The following is a 25,645-nucleotide window of genomic DNA, read 5'->3' on the forward strand; positions in this document are numbered from 1 at the left end:
GAGCTTGAACTATAGGTGGTTTTGAGTAGGCTGACATGGATCCTGGGAATCAAACTTGGATCTTCTGCTAGAGCAGTATGTACTCTTAACCACTGAGCCATGTCTCCAGCCCCCAAGAGATTCATTTTAAAGCAACTCTTTAGTACATATGTGCTTTTTGTATCTGTTAAAGAAGAAAGTAAATTTGCATACTCGTGAAATGGATGTGCAGAAGGAATTACATTTTGGCGTATATTTGGTGCTGCAGGGAGAAGGACATCTCTGGTGTTTCTCAGAGCTGATTAATATTTTGATTTTATAATTGTCAGTGTTGAATACTACGTGTCACTTAAATACACACTACAAAAATGGCAGAAGGGTGTTCAGGACCATTTCAGAAACAGTTGGAAATTCTGTCCTGCTCCTGAGCCAAATTTTCGTTTAACAAGTTTTATGGAATTCCAGCCAGCAACTCAAATAGCAATTTTAAAAATCAAACATTCTTACACAATACTATCCAAATATATATACTCATTTGATACTTACATGCTGAGGAATGACGGTAGGAAAATATTAAAAGACTTAGTCTTCTATAATCAAACTATTACGTTTCCATAAGAGCAGAAAACTTTGCCCAGTGAAACACTGTGGTTCAGAGCATGCAGTAGTCTTGGTAATGTTTCAGGCAGCATTTGGTGGTAGTGTGTTAGGTCACATGGCATGTGTGAGGCATGTCTGGTGTGCGTGGAGCCAAGGCTGCCATGAAGTGGTGAGATGGGATGGAGCATGGATTGCATTGTCACAACCCCCTTGGATTCATTGTGCATGCGTTTTTCAATCAGTTGTTGGTTCTGTATTTTACTGTTTACTATATTCTACCATTGATCAATTCTTAAGAACCCCTTCTCCCAGGAGAAACTATGTAAGTCCCTTTGAAGCTGTGATCCACAGTTCAGAGTGTAGGAGTTATCCAAGGCTGTTGACTTGAGTCTTCAAGCTACAAGGTATCTCAAGTCACCAAGTTTTTGAACCAGATACCAGCTGTAGCCCAGGGGTGCTGGCCTCTCTCTGGGCAAGGTCAGGATGTGGCATGTGAAAAGCCTGCAATTAAATAGTATTAAAATTATGGCTAACATACACTTACAGTAGAAACTTTATTTAAAAAGTAAGCAGGTGGGCCAGTGAGATGGCTTGGTAGGTAAAGGCACCGCCCCAGAATCCACATGGGAGAGGAACAGAACTGACTCCTGTAAGTTGTTCTCTGACCTCCATCATATCCCCCACCACACACACACACACACACACACACACACACACACACACACACACACACACACACACACACACACACACACCCTCTATTGTGGTTCCTCACCAGTCATCCATCTTGATTTTTTTGAGAGTTTTTCTCATGATCACCACTTCCCAATTAGGCAGTGCTGGCTGGTCAGCAAGTCTCTGGGATCTGCCTTTCTCTACCTTCCCAGCACTAGGATTAGAGATACAAACTGTTATTCCCAGCTTTTTATGTGGGTCCTGGGGCTCAAACTCAGGTCTGTCCGTTTGCATGGCAAGCACCTTACAAAGCATGCCACCTGCCCAGACCCTTAGGTTAACCTGTGTGTGGACCCCTTCCCCATGACTGTGGCTTCCTACTGCTTCCCCACTGAGCCTTTGTTATTTTCTCAACAGATTGAACAAAATGAAGCCAGGAAGCTTCTGGCCGCATCTTGCCCTACTTGGGGTCTCCCTGCCGGCTGTGCTGGGATGGATGGACCATGGAGCCAGCAGAAGCCCGAGTGTGGTTCTGCAAGAGTCGCAGGCAGAGGTATGGTCTGGTAACTACCAATAGGATATCTAGTACAGGTTGCTTTTCAGTGTTACAGTGTCTGATTTCTCTCCCACTTTTAGATCAGTTATATCACTGTGTAAATTCAAATTGCACTCCATTTTTGGTGGGGGATGGGAGGAGGCAACAGGTGGGCCATAGTCCTGGAATTGTTCAACAATGAGAGCACATCCCTACACCGTGCTTTTCCGCTGGACATTTATCCCGTCACAAAGACCCTTCTAGGACTGGCTTTTCTGTATACTTAATAAAAATTGCACAAATTTAGACTAATTGGTGGAGCACACCATGTGAACTGATGATGTATTTTACTGACAAAATATATCTTTAGAGAAGCAGGCCATTCTTCGGGTATATAGATAAAAAAGAACCAAACTGAGGAAGGATTGGCGAGCTGAGGTCCTGAGGGAGATGGCTTTAATGAACAGATAAGAATGATTAATGGCATGCTAGGGGTATATAAATACTTCTAAAGAGCTTAGAAAACTTACTCTCAGAAACCTCCCCTGAGGGCCTGATTGTACTGCTAATTGCTTAGTGATCTCTAGTCTAAAGTATCCCATGCACTTGCCCTACTCAAGGTAGCAGACTCGGTGAACTTGAGGTGGCCTCATGAATTTAGGGTGCATATGTGATGCAGGTTATCTTCAAAAAAATGTGTTGTGCAAGCGCTGAACTTTGAGAAATGAGCACCTCCTGCATTACAGCCACCTGGAATTTTCCTCTTTGCCTTGAGGAGCCGAGCCTTATCAGGGCTCTCCCAGGCATCCCCACTCCCATTGTCTCACACGGACACACGCTGGCTCCTTTTCTCTGTCCCTGTGCGTCTGTTCCTGGGGAAGGAGAAATCAAAATTACCAGAAAAAGTCAACATGCCCGAAGAGTGGATAAGGGACACACATAGTGTGTGTTAGGATTAATGCATTATTTGATCAAATGGCACAGAGTTCTCCTTCATTATTACTTAATTGTCATGCAATCCCAAACCTGCAAGCCTTACTCTTCAGGGAGTTTCGGAAGTAATTTAATGCACACTTCTCCTGCTGAAGTTGGTGGAGTGTGCTTTTGTCTCAAGTCAATGATTAAATAGAAACACTATTGCTCCTACCTAAATCTAGGAAGGACATACCTTAATGTTACTTTGAAAGCATATAATGGCGGCTGCCACAGGGCTGGTGAGAGCCACATTTCCCACGTGGAAAGGGTTTCATTTTTCTACTCACATCCCAAGAGGACCATCACTTAAGTCCTATAGATCCATCCTTGAATATTTAATAGGAAAGCAAACAGGCAGGCCTTACAGGTAGCTTACTCTCCTGGAGGTGGGGGACTCCTTGGCCCTCTTTGGTGAATCACTTATTTCAATTAAGAAGCAAGCTAATTAAAGTGGGATTTAGCTGCTGGTAAATGGGAGGCAAGTTAACATCACCCAGAACCTCCTATGTAAGCACTCAACACCTCAGCTTTGTGTAACAACAGGGAGGCAGGTGCTGTGCACCTTGGTTTAGGTTTGTCTGCTCCCCCTCCCCCCCCAGCTCCAGCTGTGTGTTCCAAATCCACGAATGTCACGAAAGTCACTGGCTGCTTCAGGAAGCTGGAGGCAGCTCCAGCTGACCTTTGGGCACACCTCTCAGCTGTAGCTCTATTTTCTGCTCCTAGCTGTGATTAATGAGGTGGTCATGCCAAGAATGGGTGAGTCCATGGGAGGTGAGGATGGCCCTGGTCAGTGTTCAGCTACCAGGAGCAGAGCATTCACCGCAGTGGAGGTGCTTGCTGACTTTGGTCATGTTCTGAATGCCTCCAACCTCTGGTGTGTGTGTGTGTGTGTGTGTGTGTGTGTGTGTGTGTGTGTGTGTGTGGTGCGTGTGTGGTGCCTGTTCATGCAGAGGCCCGAGTGAGACATCCTCCTCTATCACTCTCTGCATTATTATCCCCTTGAGGCAGGGTCTCTCATTGAGCCTGGAGACAGCAGTTTTTCAACTGGGCTATCTGGCCAGCAAGCCCCAGGTATTCTCAGGCTTTGCATAGCCAGGGTTCTCTCCTACTGAGTCATCTCCCTAGCCCAGCAGTTCTCCACCTGTGGGTTGAAACCCCTTTAGGAGGGCTGAATGACTCTTTCACAGAGGTTGCCTAAGACCATCGGAGAACACAGATATTACATTACATTATGATTCTTACCAGCAGAAAATCACAGTTATGACGCAGCAATGAAAATAATTTTAGGGTTGGGGTCAGCACAACATGAGGAACTGTTAAAGGGTCACATCTTTAGGAAGTTTGAGAACCACTGCTCTGACCAAAGCTCTTGTTCTTACTCCTTCTCTAGAACTTCCTTTAGATCACTATTAATCACATATGGGCTTGCTTTTGGAATACTTAGTTTTTAAAAGGCTCATATGCTCATTTTTAAAAAATTTCTGTGTGAGTGGGGGGTGATGAGTTTATTTATACCACATGCATGGAAGCCCACAGAGACCAGAGGGCATCCATCAGATCTCCTGGAGCTGGAATGCCAGGTGGTTGTGAGTCACCTGGTGTAGGTGCTGAAAACTGACTCCAGGTGTGGTGGTTTGAACAGGTATGGCTTCTATTGACTCAAGTGTTTGAATGCTTGGCCCGTTGGGAATGACACTACTAGGAGGTGTGGCCTTGTTGAAGTAAGTGTGTGAAAATGGGGGCAGGCTTTGAGGTCTCATATGCTTAAACTATGCCCAGTGTGGCACACAGTCTTCTTTGTTGCCATGGTCATGGTATCTCTCCACAGCAATAGAAAACCTAAATAAGATACCAGGTCCCTTGTTGGAAGGTGGTGGCGCACGCCTTTAATCCCAGCACTCAGGAGGCAGAGGCAGGCCGATCTCTGTGAGTTCGAGGCCGGGCTGGACTGACAGCCTCCAAAACAATACAGAGAAACCCTGTCTCATAAAAAAAAGATACCAGGTCCCCTGCAAGAGTAGCAAGTGCTCTTAACCATCAAGCCATCTCTCTTGCCTCTTACTGGTCCTTATTTCTTAGACGCTTTCATTTTGCATATAGATGAAGCTGATCTTGTTTATCTTTCTCATCCTTTCAGTGTCTTGTTCATTTTATGAGCAAAATGGAGACTGAATTTTTTTAAATGTCAATCAAAACTTGATGCAGAATCCAATATTCATCATAAGATCACTAGACCACCAGACATATGGCCTTTTACCTACAGACAGGTTCATGTATGATGGGACAGTAACCAGTGTCCTCTGCTAGCTGGGAGCAGCTTACATCTTACTGACTGATATCAAGGTTGCCATTGAGGTTCATGGTTTCTGGATCAAAGTTTCTTCTTTGAACTGTAGCTAATAATATATTCATGACTCACTGTCCAAGATGCACTGAAATCTTCTAGAATCTTCCTCAGGTAGTCTTATTTCTGGGAAGGATCCAAACCAACAGAGTTTTCTGAGACTCTAAGATAAGTAAAAATCAAACAAAACAACCTTTTTTTTCTATTTGTTCGTGTGTGTGTGTGTGTGTGTGTGTGTGTGTGTGTGTGTGTGTGTGTGTGTAGTCTTGTAGTCAATGTCTCGTGTCTTTATCACTCTCCACCTTATTTTTTGAGATAGGGTCTTCATTGGCCTGGGGCTCACCCATCAGCTAGCTTGGCTGGCCAGCAATCCCCAGGTCCTCTTGCTCTCCAGCGCTGGGACTGCAGGCACACTGACTGTTTTACTGATGCTTGTGAGACATGCAGCTGGCGGTGTGGACGTGTTTAAGAGGACCTGCCAGCTTTTTCTATGGGTGCTGGGATCCAAAATCAGATCCTCATACTTTGGCAGCAAGCATTCTGCCACCTCACCCATCTTTCCAGCAAAATGACTTTTTGGCAAACTAAATATTAAAATGGTTTTCTGTGTCTTTTCTCCCTGATAGCAGTGCTTCAAAAATTATCAAGATTTTCTGAGGTACTGGGGACACATTAATAAGGTTTGACTTGTCTTTTAAAGTTATTACAACAATTGTCTCAGTCTCCTAAGAGTAAATGAAGATTAAGTGGCCAATGGGTGAGTGTGTGTGTCTGTGTATGCACACACAAACACGTATTTTGAAAGCAGCTAGAGCCAATGTGAATTTTAGTAAATTATTGTTTCTTGTACAAAGACTGCAGTTAAAATAGCTTCCAGGAATTTACTATTTTACAGATGTGGATTAGAAATGCAGCTGCCGGGTGTGCCTCTTTATAACAGCCAAGGATCAGGATGTGGCCTTGAATGCTAATGACATTCTGGATTGAAAAGAAACAATTCTGGAGTAGAATTCACTGAAATCTTAAAATGTTATCATGTGCCCCTCTTCCCCATCTTACACCACCGCCAAGATAAGCTGATCATCCTTGACCCCCATATCTGAAATACAAGATGACAGGTCATTTAGGGGCCAATAAGATTCCACAGGTTAGAAAATCCCACACCTGACTTCATGTGACAGGTTTCGGTCAGAAATGCAGGCACACTGCAAATGACTGCAAGGTCTGGAGAGATGACTCGGAGGTTACGAGTGCATTCTGTACTTGCAGAGTACCCAAAGTCCATTTCCAGCACCCATGTGGGTTGGTTCACAACTTCATGTTAATTCCAGCTCCCTGGGGATCAGATGTCTCTGTCATTCTTAGGCACTGTAGTCATTTGCATATGTGCACACACAGACACAGACACACACACACACACAATTGAAAATAAATCTTTAAAAATTTCTGCAGGTTATATGTATGAGATAAATGAATTTCATGTTCTGACTTGGGTTCCATGCCTCAAAGAGCTCATTATATGGGTGCAAATATTCTCAAATCCTCCCAAATCCCAAATGCAAGCCAGCTTTGTTTCCAGGCATTTTGGGGGAAGGATTTTATTGATGGGTAACTGAGAAGTCAGAAGAGTATGAAGGGTGACATAACAGCAGCTCCCAGAGGACTGCCCTATTTTTGCAGTGTGGGCATTTGTGGGCTCCCTCAGTGAGCCCTGGGAGCTGAGTGCCAACAACAGTGTCTGACCTAACGGCTGGACTCACAGGGACGGACAGGGAACCCATCTGCAGCCATATGTATCCTTCATGTACTTTACTTGATTCTAAGAGCTGTGTTGCCATGCACTGCATAACTATATTTGCGAAATAGCATTGCCACTTTTGAAATTTTACCCCATGACTTATAGACCAGTCCTAGGCTTGGCGGTCAAACCAAGTTTTTAGCATTAGCAAATGCTTTCAAAGGGAAGTCTCTGAGGAGCAAATCTGTATGGTGGAATTAGTTGACTCCAGTCTACCCCACGGGTCAGACTCGAAAACACTGATTCTATACTGGCTGTCTGGCCCCTTCCCCTTTCTACAGGCATGGGTCACAGATACAGACTGCTGGTGACCACTCATGTCCCTAACTGGACCTGTCACTTTGCAGGCTCCCTACATGTCAGAGCGGGCCTCCAGGGGTGCTTGGATTGCTAGGTTGAGATAGTAAGAGTTTCAAAAGCAGTTCATTCATTGCATGTCTTACTGGATCCATAGAAGTGCTTCCCACCCTTTTCAGAAAAGTCCTCCTGGGAGTCCCAGGGAAGAAGGCTGGTCACCTGTGAGGGTGAGGCGCATCTGTTCACATCCCTAATTACCCTGCCTCAGCCCTGACTGTGGGCATGGAAGAAAGAAACTTCTCTCTGAACAGTCAGGGGCCCAGACTGGGTGCTTCATCACAGCCTCCCACTTGAGGGCCAGTAAGTGTATCTACAGTTTTCAAGGTAAAGCAGGACACCGGTCCTCTAGTGCCGTGTGGGCTATGGCCTGCCTCCTGAGTTTCTATGTATTTCAACAGCCCAGGGTCTTCTGAGGGACAGTTGGTTTGACTTGGTCCTGAGTCTGTTTCTATTGGTTCCTGGCAATGCAGGCACTTTTCATTCCAGGGGATGCTGGGCAGAAAAGTGCACAGGATGTTGCCATTGCTTCCTCATGCACCCCTGTGAGAAAGATGGTCCCAGCTGGACTCCTCCCTGGCTAGTCTGTTTGTGATTTTAAGTCTCCCAGGAGGCAGTTCTCGATGGTTGCTGTGATGCCTTGTGCTATTGTGAACTTGAGAGAATCTGTAGTCTCCTGGGAGAGAGGCGTCTGTGGGCATGCCTGTGGGAAGAGTATTTTGATTATGCTAATTGATATGGGAAGATTCATCTTAATGGTGGGTTGGACCATTCCCTGGGCAGGGGACTTCAAAGCATGAGAAAGAAAGCTGAGCAGCAGCTGCGGGCATTCACTGCTCTCTTCTAACTTCAGACGTCATGTGGCAGTGGCTTTTGACTACCTTGGTCTTGATGGACTGGACCTGGACCTGTGAGCTAAAATAAGCCTGTATACCCTAGGTCACTTTTGTCAGAGTGCTTTATCATGGCAACAATATCAGAAAGTAAGACAGATGCTGAGGGTGGTCATGCTTGAGTCCCCAGTGTGTCCACAGGCCTACCCCACCACCACGTACCCATATTGGTGTCTCCCTACCCGTCTATGTCCACAGCTGTTTGAGGACTACAACATCTGGGCTGACACTGTTTGGGGTCTTGTTTTTACTTTATCCTTGGACAGGGGACATACATCGTTGTCTGTGCTCCTCATATTATCACCCTCAGCAAGCCTGCCCTCTGTGTGGGCAGACTGTATTCCCTTTAGCATTTTGACATCGTGGTTGACAGAGTTTTAATTGGCCTCGAAAAGTTCTGTGACCCAGGAAAATGAGCATTTATGAGTTCACAGAAAGCCATTATTTTTCTTCCTTTTAATTTATGCATTCAGCTATTTTTGCCTTTGCAGCTAAATAATCTAAATCTCTCTAGGAGGCTCTGCACCCTGGTCATTGGGACATTAGGCCACATGCTGTAAATGTGGCTGTGGTTTCCATCTTTTGGGCAAGTTGTATTGGCAACTTTGCCAAGCTCCAACTGCAGACTTAATTTGATTTATCCTCCATGACTTTTGGGTTATTACTCCAGCTTCCCATTTAGAGAGAAGTATGTTGGTGCCAGTCTGATTCCAAGAACCTGCATGGGTGGCTTCTCTTTTGCCATCCTGCCAAGGCAGAGCAATTGTCCTTCTACCTCCATTGCTGTGGTCTCTGCTATGAGGCTTCTGGGCCTTGTCCTGACACTAACCACAGAAGAGGTAGAGAGTGCAGCTCCAGAAATGGAATCCTACGATAGGGCATGAATAGGGCCTTTTCTCTGAGCAGGAGACATTCAGAATACTGGTGCTGAATGGCAGATGCTCAACTGGTTGCCTTCTGTCATCTGTCCTTTTGCTTCACCTCTCTGGTAGAGAGAGAGGGGTTAAGTCCTCAATGTTCTCATCTGCCAGGAAGATGCGAAGCACCTTGAACCCCATCTCTCTTCCTGGACTGGAGAGCTAGCTCTTTTGATAGGCTGTATGCTTGGTTAGCACTAACCAGGTCCTGGGTACGATCCTTTATGCCACATAAGCCAATGTGTTGGCTCTGAGAGTTGGACGACTAGGACTAACTTTCTCCCCTTTTTCTTTTTAAGACAAAGTCTTATTAGACATGTCTGTTCTTGAATTCACAGAAACCCACTGGTCTCTGCCTCCCAAGTGCTGGGACTTTCTTTTTGCTGGTCTTGTTCTGTAGACCAGAAGACTTTAAAGTCAGACCCCTCCTGTGTCTACCATCTCAGAGCTGGGATCATAGTTGTGCACCACTATGCCCAAAATGATGGCTTCATGGATGCCAAGACAATTGGGTTAAAATTAAAGCCTTGTTTGAGCTCTGTGTCATTTAAAGCTTGCTTAACTATTTAAAGGAAGCATTTTTCTATTTTCCTGGTGTTTAAAACAATGACTGCAAACTTGCCCAGCATAAAAGACCTGATGTTCTATAGTTTTGCTGAAGTTCTCAGAGTACCCATATCAGACAGATAGACTTCCTGTAGGTAGACCAGGCCAGCCTCAAACTTGTGACCATTCTCCTGCCTCTGGTTCTACCATGTCTAGCTACTTAAGCCATCAAAATCAAATACACCCCCACAAATACAGGGGTCTAGTACTTTACCAACGAGATGCATCACCAACTAAGATGCCTCATTGGTCCTTGCATTCTCCTCTGCTCTCTTCTGCTTGGTTGACACTCTGGCTGATGTCTTCACATCAGCACATGACTATGAAGCATGGGCTTCTCTGCCTCATACACAATGTGGTATTAAGTCTTTGTCACAAAGGAGAACATCATAGGCCCTATATGAGCCCGGGACTATCCTAGCCAACTGGAAACACCTCATGTCTTAAATCTAAGTAAACAACAGGTCTCTGATGAGCACATAGCTATGTGTGCCATAGCTAAGCTCAGTCAAATGACCAAGAGAAATGGGGTTGATGATTCCATCCCAAGAGCTTGGAAGATTATTGGAATGTAGGGGAGGGAGTAAAAGGTTGTTGCAAAATGGAGTCTGAGTTTACAGACAGAATGAAGCAACTGTGTTAATGATCTTTTCTAACATAGAAAAGATGGACTAAGTTAAGAGCTCATCTTTAGCCTAAAGAAAATAAGGTTTATTCATGGGGTAATAAAGAAGAAAGTGGCAGCTGCCTCCTGTATCCCCACTCAAGCTCCCAGGACAGGGCATACATGTCCCTTCTCCAGGACACAGGAGGTGTGGGACTGTATACTGTTGATACTCTGTTTTGGCACATGGCTCACCAGCTCTGGATACTCGAGGGTTGGGAAGGAGAGGGGTTAGAGGAAGCTGGCATCTCTTGAATGTCACCTGCATAGGGTGGGCATGGTGCTTCATACAGCCACACTCCTGGGGTGTTTCATACCCTAACACCCCTATTCTCCTGCCCCAGAGCTTGCCCACTGGCACCACACCTCTCTGAGAATCTACCCTAAAGCTTTGTCCTTACTGACTCAGTGATTCCAGGTCCACTCAGGGGACTTGGGTGGGCTGTGGGGAGGGAATGGCTGCTTCTTACCATTTTGCTTAGGATACAGCACACCACACCATTACATCCCAGGACAGCACACACCATTATATCCCAGTACTCCAAACTGCCATAATGTAATCATATCCTGAGACTGAGGTCCCACCCTGGACCAGGGGTCTCCTGGTTCAAATGCTTCTTAGGAATGAAACACCTCTAAGGCCATGTGGACTGGAGCAGGTTTATCTGTGACACTTTTTGCCTTCTAAATGGAAATGTGTATTAGAATTCAAAGCTCACCCCTTTGGAGGGACTGCTCTTGTATCAGGAGTGAAGCTGGTCATGAGCTGTGTTATACAAGAAGCTCCTGTGCCTATTCCAGGCCTAGAGTTCTCTACAGGGTTAGGAGAAAGGGGGAAATAATCAGAGAGTGTTCAGAACTTAGATCCATCCTCAGGCCTGGAGTCTCTGATCCAGAACTGAGGGAGCTTAGTGAGCAGTGTGTGCACTGGCATGCAGATGCTGGGTGAGGTGAGAGTTGCACAGGACCCTTGAGAAAGTGGGGCTGAGAACTGGGTTGGCTATGCTGATCAGCCATGAATTGCAACCATATGTAACTCCTGGAGGAGGAGGGGGGAAAAGAAATTGTGCAGGTGGTCATCTGAGCCTGTTGTACAAGCATTCCATCTGGGACTTATTGGTGGCTAGGAACAAGACTATCTGATTAGGTGCTTGGGTGGTAGAAGGGCCCAGACATGTTCTAGAATGAACAGCAGGAAGCCCCAGGAGGCTGAGCGCATTGGTCAGTGGCAGCCTGTTTCTCCTTTGCCTTCTGAGGTGAACCACTTCTACCCTCCAGGTCTCTCTCCTCTCGCTTGTCCCCTTTCCACAAAGCCAGGAAGTCTGCTCTGCTGCCTTGCTATGTTGTGAGAGCGACACCTCGTCTTTGCTGGTGCATGGACTTCCAGCCCTGGACTATGGTCTGTCCCCCTCCAGGTCTAGTTTGTGTGATTCGATCTTGGGGTAAGAAACTCAGGGAGTGAGCCTGATGAAGCAGCGGCCACCACCCAGCTTCTTTGGCCAGTGTGCAAGTGTGTGAGTCCTGGCTTGTGAGGTAGTGTCCAGGGCCTCTGGGGACAATGCAAATGTAAGGTGAGAAGCTCTAGTGGAGGCCGAGAGAGGTAGCTATGGAAGGAGGACATGAGGAACCTGGGGAGCCAGCCTTGGGCATCTGAAAAAGCATCAGGAAAACATGAGCAGAGATGGGTGTTCTGTAGAGTTGAGCTCTCCATTCTTCCCATCATCACCGACTCTGCCCCTCTCCCTGGTGCCCCTTCCCACTTCGAAGGCCTGTACTAAGGTTTGAGTGTGTTTCCCTACAAACAGGTCTAGGAACTAATGCCACAGTGTTAGGAAATGGGATGCAAGAGGAGGTGTTTGGTTCCTGGGGATCCATACTTATGCCACAAACCAATGCGTTTAGCAAAGTCCTTGAGGCTGTGAGTTTGGTTTCTTGCTCTCGGGCACCCTACCTCTGCTCCTTCTACCTCCACCATGGGATAATGTGCTAAGAAAGCCCTTCCTTGTAGCCAGCCTCATGATCAGAGTCTTCCCAGCCTCCAGAACAGGGAGTCAAGACATGTCTGCTCATTTCACATTACCCAGTCTCAGATCTTCCATTACAGCAACACAAAAAGGACTAACAGCACTTGTGGCCATATTCTCTCCATCAAGTAGACTAAATAGGAGCAAGCAGCAGGGTTTAGTGTGGTCACATGTTTAGGAGTCGTTCATCCTGGGCTCCAGGTGGTGCCTTGGAGCAACTGCAGCATAGTTGAAGTTCTTGGTAAGAGAAGGTTGCAGGGCGGGGGAGTTATGACTTAACCACACACATTTTTCTTGGTCAGCCACAGCCCTGCTGATTCCAGTAGCAGCCTGGTGATTGAGTTCCTTTGGGGTAGTTAGGCCAGACAGCCACAAATGCTTCCCCAGCTCTCAGGTTCAGCTCTGCTTCCAGAGAGGTACAAGGCCTCAGTGTGCTGGGGGCTTGTTTCCTGCTGTGATGTTTAATATCTGTGTAGTCAGGACTGCAAGGAAGAGGAGAAGCAAAGGCATCTTCAGAATGGGATAATGGTGGGTGTGAATGCTCCAACTCAAACCTGGGGTGAATAACTTTCTTACCCATCCCTTAAGTAAGAGGGGGATTCCTACCATGGAAACCCTCCAGGCCCACACCATGGACAATAGCCTTGGCCAACAGCCTCTGTCTTGTCAAAGTTCTCGGCCACCACTTCACCAGCTTCTCAGAAGACTGCCTGGGACGACTGTCTGGCTTACTCTTACACACTTGGCAGTCGAGACTGGGCTGGTGTGAGCTGCTGGAGTCTGCCTGCACGGCATTGGAGCAGGGTTTGTGCCTGACTTTCTGACGTGCAGCTTGTGCTATAAGATGCTGTCCACATTTCCGTGCAGCACTTATTTCCCATGTGAAGAAGGGTCCATCTGATGACACAAAGCAAACAGAAAAGGTACCCCACTCTCTGGAGGCAGCAGAATTCAAGGGAGTCTCCCAGGGTCAACTTAGACACAGCCTCCTCTTCCCTTTATCTAACACACACACACACACACACACACACACACACACACACACACACTCATACAACCTAACCACACCCCCCTGAGCTCCCTGCCCTTACCCCCAAATCTTTCTATTGTCTTTTTCTTGGGATGGGAATGGGTCTACCAGATCGGTACTATGGAAACTCTGAGAATGACTCCCCCTTGGTTGTGTGTTTGTGTCTCTTTAAGATACCTCTAGGGACTCTGTGGCTTCTCTTGACATGGGGTAGGACCTAGCCTCATCTGGCCATTGCTGTGTCTGAAGGGAAAGCATCAGCTTTGTGGGGGGGCATTCTATGTGTGATGGTGTGCAGTCGTCTAATTCTACTTTAGAGACTTGGCCTTGAGAAATCCCTGAAGAATGACTGTGAGCATCTCCCTCTCAGAAGGGAGGCCCTGCAGCCTTGACCTTGGGGAGGGTGGAGATTCCCAGCCTCAGCAACCAAGCTGTTGACTGTGAGATAAAGGCATTAAGTGGGTCAAGACCCTCCTGCAGGAAAGTGCTATGTTTGCTGCCTTTTCCATGGGCCACTGGAGAGAGGAAAGACAGAGGCAACCTTGGTGCTCCTGCATGGAGGAGCAGATCCTGCAAGCGGAGGAGGCTCTGGGGAAATTAGACCCTGTGTTGATTAGCTCCACATGGAGGTGCCCTTGTGTGGGGGAGCCTGTATGTGGGAACACCCACGTGAAGCAGCCCTATGTGGACTAGCCCCTGTGTGGGGGTGCTTGCGAGGAGGACTTATGTAGGGAGCTCCAGCACCGGGCAGCTCCTATATAAATCAGCCCCTATGTGGATTAGCCTCTGCATGGAGGAGCCCTTGTGTTGGAGAATTTTCGTGTGGGGGAGCTTCTGAGTGAATTAGCTCCAGTGTAGAAGAGCGCTTGTGTTGATTAGGCCCTGTTTGGGAGAGCCCCTGTATGTGGGATCCCTTGCAGGGAGGAGCCCCTGTGTAGGGGGAGTCTGCATGGGGGAACTCTTTCCTGAGGGGTATGCTGTAAGCATCAGCTCCAGTGTGAAGCAGCCTCATATGAATTAGCTATTGTGTAGAGGAACCCTTGTGTAGAGGAACTACTGCCTGGAGGATGGCCTTCATTGAGGAGCTCCTGTGGACCCTGGTTCCCTCCCTGGAGGTAGGAGCAGGCATCATTCAGACACACTGGGGATAAGATTGTCTGAGATGTGATAACAGGATGGTGGTCCTGTCAGACTATCTCTGCCTCATGTGGGTGACTGAAGGACATGACTAGTGAGTGTTCAGAGCTACCTGGAGTGACAACAGAGAAGACCACTCTGATGGCAGCCAGAGGTGCCCTGGGCTCATAAAGAACCCAGGATATACTGAGTACCCACACCCACAACACTGAGGGAAGGCATCCCAGCATTCACATGCATTGAAGCAAACGAGCCAGTAGGTTTACAGGTCGTGGATGACACACTGGCCTGGAATAAGAGCAGCTCTGGTCAGTGTGGGTGATTCATAACTATGCTGTTCCAACCAATGGAGCCCTTTTCTGCCTTGTCCCTCCCAGCCACTGGCCACTGGCTGCAGCATAACAGCTTTTCTCAACCCTGGAGACCCAGAAACACTGGTCAGCACCTCTTTCAGGCTGGCTGCTAGACTGAGTACTGACTACACAGTACTTAGGCATGCCTATAGCTACCTGAGATGTTGTTGCCTGTTTGGGAATCATGGTGTTAACTATGGGGGAAACACAGACAAAATGCCCACTTCCCTCTGCATTGTGGTGGATGCTCTTTGGGGAGAGGTCAGTTCAGGCTGTTTGGGACTGGGTAGAGTTCTAATGCATTTGACTCAAGTTCAAGGTCCTGGCTGGATGTGTGGGTGACTTTGATGGCTGGCTCCCTACCTGGCACATTTTAGCAGAGTGGTGACCCTTGTGCTTGTGCTTTTTGTTCCGGTGTCATCAAAAACCATCTTAGCAGCACCACCCTTAACCCCATACTCAGTCAGGTAAGGACACTAGAGTCCCCGGAGATTCCCATGTGGGCTTGGAGAAAGGACATGCAGATGGCTGACTTGATGTTTTCAGAGGGGCTAGGTCCTAAGTAAATATCAGCCCAGCTGTGTTGACCCCTGGTGCTCTTCTTCCTTTGAACTCTGTTATGAAAGAAAACTGAAAAAGAGCCTTATTGTGCCTTACAGGCTTTTTAATTAAATATAACGCATTTAATTTAAACAACTTTAAGTTCCGTTTTTTAATATAAGTGTTAGGGTGGTGCAGTGAAAGTGCCTTCTATTCCACGTGTGGGGGAGGCGGCTCTCTAGGCAGAAGCCCACCCCGGGAGCCCACTCCAGTTATTTATCTAGGCAACAACCCAAACTCATCAAGTCTGGACAGAAGGCAGGTGAAGCAGACGCTCCCAGGACAAGGTGGAAGTCAATGCTCCTCCAGGCTGAAGGAGGTAGATAGGGAGGGCTCAACCAGTTGGAAACAGTTCTCTGCCAAGTCTAGAACCCATTGCTGGCTCTTAACACTAAATGTCACAAGTCCTCTATCCTCTCCACCCCACAGCATGGTCTGGGAACTATAAGCACAGGACCAGAGATGAGAGAACACTCTGGAGAGGAAAGTTTGCCTGGTGGACAGGAGGAAGGACCAGAGCAGTCCAGGGGCAAGTGCACGGGGCACTCAGGTGGAGTCGGTCTCTCTTGCATCGTAGTTCCTGTGTGAGGACCTCCTTGCCTGCCTTGTCTGAAACACTGACCCTCCCAGCCCCGTAACTAGCTAGTGCCCCCGCTTCCCTCTCAAACTACGGTGCTTCTCATCATGGGTGATTTGTCTCCTTTGTTTCTTGGTTGCCTGTTTCTGCAAGAAATTATGATCTTCATGGGAACCGTGGCTATGGTTGTTCTAGTACATATATTTGGAGACAGCTATAGTTCTTGAATGAGTGAATATACTGTCATGAAGGAAAGAGCAAGTTAACTGCTTAGAGAACTCACCAGGAGCTCTGCTGAGAGACCTTGCTGAGAACTGTGTCCTGGAGAGAGTTACAGGGGAAATAGGGCAGGGCTTTGTGGAAACAGGCCTGTAGACCCGAGGACATGAGAATCGGGGCTGTACATCAGAAAGTAGAGTGCCTGCCTGGCACACAAGAAACCCCAGCTTCAGTCCCAAGCATAAATCCAGCATGGCGCTACAACCTGTGATCCTAGCACTCTTCTTCAAGTGGCACTTAAAGTTAAGTCAACAATGGGTCCTAGAATTGACAAGAAGCAGGAGGGTCAGAAGTTCAAGGCTATCCTTGACTGTATAGTTTATTTGAAGTCAACCTGGGCTATATGAGACCTATCTCAAAATGAAAAGGAAGAATAACTGGAGAAGATGTTCAGGAAGCTGGAGGGGACACTGGCCAAGAAGGACAAAGGGGCAGAGACTTGTTTCCAAGCAAGATGGCAGTTTCTAGTTTGAATCCCCACCCGGAGAAAAATGCAATCTTGCCTTTAGACATCAGTCACTTTGAATACATCTATCTTTTTCCTGCTCAGACAAACAGCACTCTTGGCTAGCTCTGGTCCACAGCCACCCTCCCTCTGCTGGTTCACCTTCTCACAGGGTTAGCCAGTTCCATCCAACCCCACTTACCAGGTCAGGTCATCTATATAAGGTGACCTCTCACTCCATGTACGAAAATAAGAATAGAAAATAGAGTCAGGCCTGAGGACACCCCCTGCCCTGCACAGTAGTTCTAAGCCTCATCTTGAGCTTGCACTGGTAGAACAAAACAGTGGTAGTAGAGAACATCCTGTTGAATAAGTTGGTGCTGTTATTTCATCTATTGGATGGTCCCTAGAGGGCATCCCAAATGAATTCCCAAAAGATTCAAGCACCTCCTTCCTGGGCACAACTGTCCTTCCTCTCTGCTCTCCTTCCCAAGATGTCTACCCAGTGACCTTGATTCTTCAATGGAACTTATACTGCTAGGACAAGGCTTAGCAGGGGGCTGATATTGCCTGTTTGTTTGTTTGTTTGTTTGTTTCGTGGGCACTGAGCTTGGCTTGCCTAGTGGGCATGCAGCCCTGGATTTGATCCTTTGCTCCACATAAACACAATCTGGTGGTTCACACTTATAATCCCAGCTCTCCAGAGGTGTGGAGGTGAAAGGATCAGAAGTTCAGGGTCATCCTTAGTTACTTAATGTGTTTGAGGCTAGCCAGGACTATATGAGAACCTATCTAAAAAACAAAACAAGATTAAAAAACCCAAAACAAACAAAACAAAATTGCTTTTCAAGTGGGCAATATAGTACTGACCCACTTAAAAAGATTATATAGTAGATAGTCAAGAATGTATCCCCACAAGTCAGGTGGGAAAATTCACTTGACTGAAGTTCTTAATATAATTTGGTTTCTCCAGACAATGATGATGCATGCCCCCAGCACTCAGGAGGCAGAGGCAGTTGGAGCTCTTTGAGTTTGAGGCCAGTCTAGTCTACAGACTGAGTTCCAGGAAAGCCAGGGCTACATAGAGAAACCTTGTCTCAGAAAAACCACACACACACACACACACACACACACACACACACACACACACACACACACACACACACACACACACGATGTGTTTAGAGGATAGAGGGTCTGTGATCCATAGGACAGGGAGACACAGTACTCAGTGCTGTAGTCTAGGACGGGCACAGCTGTGTGAGGTGAGAGATTCTGCACAGGCTGCCCGTGTCTCACCAGGCCCTCCTCGTATTGGTGGAAATGACATTGAGTGATGAGATCCCTTGGGTTTCCACATTACAGCCTCAGGCTGTGGACTGTTATGATAGTCCTGGACACAGTGATTGCTTCTTCTAGGAAGGCATGGATTACTTTCCCTGTCAGAATGATCATTAGGTTTTAATTTGTTGGATTGTCAGAGAGATAGATACAAGTGTCAAGTGCCTGTCTGTCCTCTCTCTGGTCCTTCAGCAGTATTCTCAGGCCCTGGTTTCTAATAGGGTGGGATGATGGATTAGAGAGTCTGATTGATTCCATTCAATTCCAGTTAGTGGTTCCTGTGGTGGCTCTACCTTTGCTGTGGAAGATGGCCTCAAATGCAGAACTAGCCCTTCTTTTTTTTTTTTTTTTTTTTTAATCATTTTTTATTTTAATTTTAAATAGCTTGTTTCACATGTCAATCCCAGTTCCCTCTCCCTCCCCTCCTCCCGCACTCCCCTTCCACCCTCCCTCCCACCCTATTGCCAAATCCCTCCACATAGGGGATGTCTAAAGTCTATCATTTCACTCTTGGTAGGGTCAAGGCACTCCCCTAAGAGTCCAGGCTGAGAGAGCATCTCTCTTTGTGCCATAGGCACATGAAGACAGATTGTATACCAGGGATAGACACTGATCCACAGCTCAGAGCCCCATAGGTTGCCCAGGCCTTCTCACTGACACTCACATTTGGGGGGTCCAGATCAGTCCCATTCTGGCCTCCCCACTGTCGGTCTGGGGTCCAAGAGCACTCCCCTGTTCAGATCAGCTGTCTCTGCTGGTTTTGCCAGCCCATTCCTTGCCAATTTGCTCATCACTCCTCTCTCTCTGTCACTGGGTTCCTTGGGTTCAGTTCAGTGCTTAGTTGTGTGTTTGCCTCTGCTTCCATCAGTCCCAGGATGAAGGCTCCCGGATAGTTATAGACATCAAGTTCATTATCAGGAATGGGCATTCGAGGTGGTCCTTCCACTATTGCTTAGCTTGCCAATTGATGTTATACCTTTAGATCACTCGAGGTCACTCTGGTGCCTGATCTGTCTTCGATCCTATGATTCCCTCTTCCCCCTATTTTACCCCCACCCCCTCAACTTCCTGATCCCCCATGACCAACTCCCTTCCTCTTTACCCCCTCTACTCTTCCCAGGTCCCACTACCCCCCCCCTCGCCCTGTTCCCCATCCATTCAGAGGATCTTGTCTCCATCCTCTTCTCTTGGGTACTATGCATATATGCATATCTTTTAGGTTCTTTCCTGTTTCCCAGACTCAAGCAAACAATGTTACTGTGTAAAGCTTACAGATATCTACAACTTAAAATCACCAAATCTTCATATTTTGCCTGTTATAGTTTTGTTTTGTTTCTGTGAACCTGGAGAGGCTAGGGCCTTACAGATGCTAGACATATGTTTTACCTGCCCCACTGTTTTGTTTGGTTTATTTTGACAGTCGTTTTAAATATCCCTGACTGTCCTAGAACTTGCTCTGTAGACCAGGCTTTCCTCCAACCACAGAGATCCTCCTGCTTCAGCCTCCCAAGTGCTGGGATTAAAGGTGTACATCACCATGCCTGCCTTACTTTTTATTTTGAGATAGGGTCTCTCTAGGTTGCTCAGCCTTGAATTGGCCATCCTCCTGCCTTTGTCTCCTGAGTAGCTAGGATTACCAACTACATGAGGCTTGGTTCCCCTGATACTGTGGGAGGTATGCTCACATTTTTGAGGATATATGTGGATACCCATGCATGTGTGTGAAGACACCATAGGTTGATGCTGTGTCCCTTAATCACTCTGTCTTGTACTGAGGCAGGATCTCTCAATATAAGAGGCAGAGTCTCTTGAACCCAGAGCTCATTTATTTGGGGGAGTTTAGCTAGCCTGAACTCCTGTCTCCGCCACCCAGGTGCTGGAATTAAAGACTGACCACCATGCTCACCTTGTATTTGCATAGGTACTGGGGATCTGAACTGCAGACTTCACAATGCACAGTGAATGCTTTACCCACCACTCCGTCTTTCTAGCCCCTCTGTTACTTCTGAATGAGAACATGGTCATCCAGATCATCTTTTCCCCAAAGGCCTGACAACTGTGCCCATACCTTTTCTTTCTGATTCTAGAAACCACCACAGATCCCTTTCTCTTTAATAGGATATCTTTCTCTTTCACGGTCCCTAAAAGAAATGTCTCCGCCTTTGTTTCTGAGACATCTCCCACGTCATATTGGCTGGGTCCTATCTCCCATCGCACAAATAAGTGAATTGTATTTCGAGCCATCTAGGTGGCTCCCTCAGGGACTGTAGTGGACAGGGCAACTGCTAATCAAACAGGTTACTCTGACCCACTAGAGACTTTGAAGGCCCAAGTAAGTTCCCAGTTTTTCTTATGGAGATAGCAGAATTGATGTTCCCAGATATGCTCTCTGGAATGCTATTTATGGATTTATCACATTAGTTATTTTTAATGGTAAAATCAGAAAATTACATCAGCAGTAAAGAGACTGCTTTGATTAAAAAAAGAAGGAAAAGAAAAAGGTCAGACAGACATGCTTTTTGGGGGGTGTAGGGATGTGTAGACCATCTCATATGGCCCAGGATAGCTTCACATTCTCTATATAGCTAAGAATAACCTTGATCCTCTTGCCTCTGCCTCTACCTCTCAAGTGTTGGAATTATGGGCATGCACTATCACACCCAGTTTATGTGGTACTGGGAATGGAACCCAGAACTTTGTGCGTGGTATGGTCATACTCTACCAACTGAACTATATCTCCAGCCATGTGGGGGAGAGTGGCGCTAGCCTCCCTTCAAATTCTCTGGCTTGGTTATTTTAACCTTCCCAGTGTTATATGAATTCTGATTACTTTACATCAGTACATTCGTGGTTAGGAAACAGAAGACACACGGAATTTGCTCACTTTCCTGTTTGTGTTCTAGCTTCAAAGTGTGAGAGAATTATACTTTCTCTGTCCATGTGGCCAGACTCAGCTTCTCCCCTTTAGCCCTTGGACTCCTGTGGTAGTTTATAAGCAAGGCAGGGTTTATCTGCCCAGGCAGCCTGTGGGCAGGGATGATGGACAGGTGCCAGGGCCTATGATGTGAGTCAAACTCCTTCAGGTCCCCCAGCATCTTAACATCTCCACTTACCAGTTCCACCTTCCTGTACTGACCTGGTTTTAAGGCAAGTGCCATAGGAGTTCACATACTCCTCCCTAACTCCAGAGAGCCCCTGTGACCCCGTCTGTCCCTTGTGAAGGAGATGAGCTCTGTACACTCCTCTAGGTGACATCTTCAGGAGCTCCGTGTCTCAAGGCACTTTCTTGGATACTTGAGTAGGCTCTATATGAGTGGAGAAGACAAGAGATGTTCACTTTCTCAGAAAAAAACCTCATCCATCTATCTGTGATTGATAGTTTCATGTCAATTTGACACAAGCTAAAGTCATCTGAAAGAGGGGAACCTCAATTAAGAAAATGCCTCCATTAGATCATGCTGCAGGCAAGCCCATAGGGCATTTCCTAATCAGTGGTTCTTGGGGGAGGGCTGAGCTCACTGTGGATGGGACCATCCCTCCACTGCTGGTCCTAGGTTCTATAAAAAAGCAGGTTGAGCAAACCATGGGCAGCAAGCCAGTAAGCAGCACTCCTCCATGGCCTCTGCATCAGCTCCAACCTCCAGGTTCCTGCCCTGTTTAAGTTCAGGCCCTCACTACTTTTGATGATGAACTGTTATATGAAACTGTGAGAGAAATAAATCCTTTCCTCCCAAAGTTGCTTTTGGTCGTGGTGTTTCATCACAGCAATAATAGCCCTTAGGCACGATTTACCAGCCTAACTACCTATCCTACCTATGGTCTATCCGTCCACCTACCTGGCCACCATCTACCTACCTACCCATCATCTATTTACCAACTTCCCTACCTATCATCTCTATCCTTACCCATCTACCTACCTATTATCTACCTATCTACTTGCCCATTACCTACCTGTCCCCTCGCTCATTATCCATCTGTCTGTCTGTCTGTCTGTCTGTCTGTCTGTCTGTCTATCTATCTATCTATCTATCTATCTATCTATCTAATCTCTCCATACATATCTACTTATCTACCTACCTATCATCTGTCTCCCTCCCTACTTACCTATAATCTCTATCCCTATCTATGTACCTGTCATCTGCCTACCTATCGTCTCTTTCTTTCTTTCTTTCTTTCTTTCTTTCTTTCTTTCTTTCTTTCTTTCTTAGTTTCTTTTCCTTATATCTACCCATTATTTAATTATCTATTTACTTATCTACCTAGTATCCATTTATTATCTATCTATATCCATCTATCATGTCTGTCTGTCTATCTAGCATGTGATGTGTGTGTGTGTACGTGTGTGTGCGCACGCGTGTGAGTGTGTGTAGGCTAGACGTTGGCATCAGGTATCATCTTCTATCATTCCTTACTTTATAAGACAGGCTCTGTCTCTGAACCTGGTATTCACCTTTTCAGTTGGACTGACTGGCCAATGAGATGCCACATTCACTGTCTCCAGTCCACCAATGCTGAGATTACAGATGAACATCAAGGCTGCCTTTTACATGGCTGCTATGGCTCTTGCTCAGGTCCTCATGCTTGCTCAACCCCACAAAGCCATCTCCCCAGCCACTCCTGCCTTCTTGATTCCTTACCCTGGATCTCAAGCTAATCCCAAATTTAGAGTTAACTCTCCAGCTGTCTCTCTCACCCAGTTCTGAAACTTCAGACACACATGCTGGGAAGCCTCTCAGTGTGGTGGCTTTCCTTCTGCCTCTAGTTCAGCCACCCAAATGAGAGCGAACCTACAAAATGCTTTGTGCCTGCTCAGTGAGTGGGAGCCAGTCATGGAACACACGGCACACAAGACTTCGCTTTATTTAGCTGTCTGCTGTCAGTTCAGGAGGAGATTTTAATTGCAGAATGGTGTCTTGCTAGTGAAAATGAAAGTGGTTGGAGTGAAGTTTTGAAAATTGAAAAAACTCCATGGAGGAGGTGCAAGGATGCTTGCTAAAGCAGCCTTGGTTTTGAGAGCATCTCCATCAGGAGAAATTTGGTATTGGAATCTCAGCAACAAAGAGGTGTCTGTCTTCTCCACATGCTGTGCTTTAGAAACTGAGTGTGTGGGCTTCCTTTTGTAGCATCTGCTGGAAGTTAGGGTCTGATGGATCCTGTTACCAGCAGCTTCCTCATGCCTTCTGTGGTTGGATAGAGGAGTTGTCTTGGGGGGGTCAGCATTAGAATAGTCACATTGGGGCCCCCCACAGTACTAGTCCATCCTCAGGGGGGGCTGCCTTTTACCTATTCTGCATACACTGATCAAATTGGACTCCACTTGGCTTCCTAGAACATCACTTCTCAGTTGAAGGTGCTTGTCACATCCCCGCTTCCTAAATCACATGGTCCACATTTTCCCAGAAGTCACTACATCCCATAATAATTTGAGGGACAGCCCTAGACTATTCCCCTAACCAGGCATTGCTGAGAAGTCACAACTATGGTCATGGGAAGGTGCTGCCTACCTTCTCCTGGGCCTCAGTCTCTGTCCACAAGATGGACATGGGTGGTTCCAGGTCTGGAGTGGGAGGTACTGTGTTCAAACACTTTAGACAGCCTTCAAAATCCCTTTTTTTTGGTAGTGAAGAACTTCTGGATTAGGGAAAATATTACTCAGCACTCACATTATATTGATTTAAAAATAAAGATTATGCTGTTCAACTGCACAGTAAAAATGCAGCTTTTTGGAATGGTAATATCTTTTTACTTAAGTTCTTCTACATTATAGTGGGAGATAATGGATTCAGGAAGGGCACAACGAGGAATAAAGCCATTGCATTGTATTGGTTAAATGACATTTAGAATGATTTAGCTGTCAGATTCATGGAAAGGTTATGAACAGTGAATGAAAAATCTAAAATTAATTCCCTACTTCAAGAAAGTATGATTTATACCACAATAAAATTAGATTTTTAGTTAAAGAAATTTAGTCATTAAGAAAGACCCGTGCGCTCACTCTCATTTATAACCATCTGGCTTGATGCTTTCTGCAGATAATCATTTCTTCCTTCGTCAAAGCACCCAGGGCCCTGATGCCACCACGCATGGCAACAAAATCACTTTTGTATGTTTCCTCCGCTTTTAGGGAGTTGCTCTCTCAGGGACTGACTGGAAGGACAGATCTGATTAATCCTGTATCCTCAGAGAGGCACTGTACCTCTCTGCCTCCTTCAGTGGTCTTTCTGTCTCCCCTGCTTATTTTCAGTCCTGGTCAAGATTAAAGCTGGAGGCCTCTATGCTACTACCTACTAAGCAAGGTGTAGTTTCACTGCCACATACAAAACACTACTCAGTGGGAATGTTCTAGTCCTGCCTAGATTTCATAGATACATAAACCAAAGCTTAAGAAACTTAAATGATTTAACAAAGGAGATGTCTGTGTGTTTGGGGGCATCTGGTGGGGACAAGCTTGGAGCCATATACTCTGAAAGTTCAGTTCTTCATCTCTTCATGAGTATTTGTTGGGTTACTTATTTTGTTGCAGAAGAGTGTGGGGTGGTATTTCAGACACTGGAGTGAGCTCTGCTTGGGCCCCTTCCTCTGTGTCCAGTAATCGGCAGAGTATATTTCTCGATAGAACTGACATTTAGAATATACAAGACTGGGTTATGAATAAAGAAAAGAGATTTGCTCCACACAGTTCTGGAGACTGGGAAGTTGAAGAGCATGGTACCAATATCTGGAGAGAGCTGTTGTGCTATATCAAAGAATGGCAGAAGGTGTCACACAGTAAGGACTCACATGCACACATGCACACACACACTCACCAGAGAAAATTTCAGTCTGATTTAGTCTTCACTAGAAACCCATTCCTGGGAAAAGTAGCCCATTCCTCTGACAAGACCCTTAGTCTGTGACCTTTTCACCCCAAGGTTCCATCGTTCATGCCGTTACAGTGGCAATTAAGTTTTAATCTGTTTTGGAGGGGACATACAAATACCTTCAGTATTATAGACTGTAAAATTTACAGTAGATATTGAAGCTTGTTCCCTCCATCCAGCAAACTTCAATGTGTACTCTTTGTATAATGTCTTATATTTTATATTTTAAATGTCAACAGATGGGTATCAAATACATAGCAAAGCTTACATTTCCTGAGCACAGAGCTCAATTAATTTTGATAAAGTGAACATGCTTGTGTGACCTGCACCAAAATCTTGACATGAACATCCCTGGCACCCCAAACCCTCCTACCCCTCACTCCTCCTGAAGGTCACACTAATCACCAGATGTCTGTTTCTAGAAGGCAAAGGAATAAAATATTACACATTGTCTTCTTTCATTCAACTATTTCTCTTGAGACTTGGCCAAATCTTTCTTGCAATTGCAGAAATTGGTTCTTTTGCATTGCTGTCAAGTTTCCCATTGTGTAGTTGTGCCGCCGTTTATTTATCCATTCTACCATTGATTAACATTGGGTTTGGTCCCATTCTTGGCTATTATGCCACAAGCTGTGAGCAACAATGAGCATGCCTTTTGG

General features: G+C 46.2%; 1 protein-coding gene across 4 annotated transcripts in view; it reads left to right on the forward strand.

Moving 5' to 3' along the window:
- The window catches only part of Fstl4 (follistatin like 4), a 406,082-nt gene that overhangs the window by 8,269 nt on the left and 372,168 nt on the right, over positions 1-25,645 (forward strand). For all 4 annotated transcript variants that reach the window (XM_040748611.1, XM_040748610.1, XM_005067777.4 and 1 more), the window contains one exon: positions 1,672-1,807. In XM_040748611.1, the coding sequence (XP_040604545.1) occupies positions 1,682-1,807 (126 nt within the window). In that variant the 5' untranslated portion in view covers positions 1,672-1,681. The remainder of the gene's footprint in view (positions 1-1,671; positions 1,808-25,645) is intronic.

The sequence above is a fragment of the Mesocricetus auratus genome, unplaced genomic scaffold, assembly GCF_017639785.1.
Source record: "Mesocricetus auratus isolate SY011 unplaced genomic scaffold, BCM_Maur_2.0 Super-Scaffold_100007, whole genome shotgun sequence".
NCBI classification, from domain to species: Eukaryota; Metazoa; Chordata; class Mammalia; order Rodentia; family Cricetidae; genus Mesocricetus; species Mesocricetus auratus.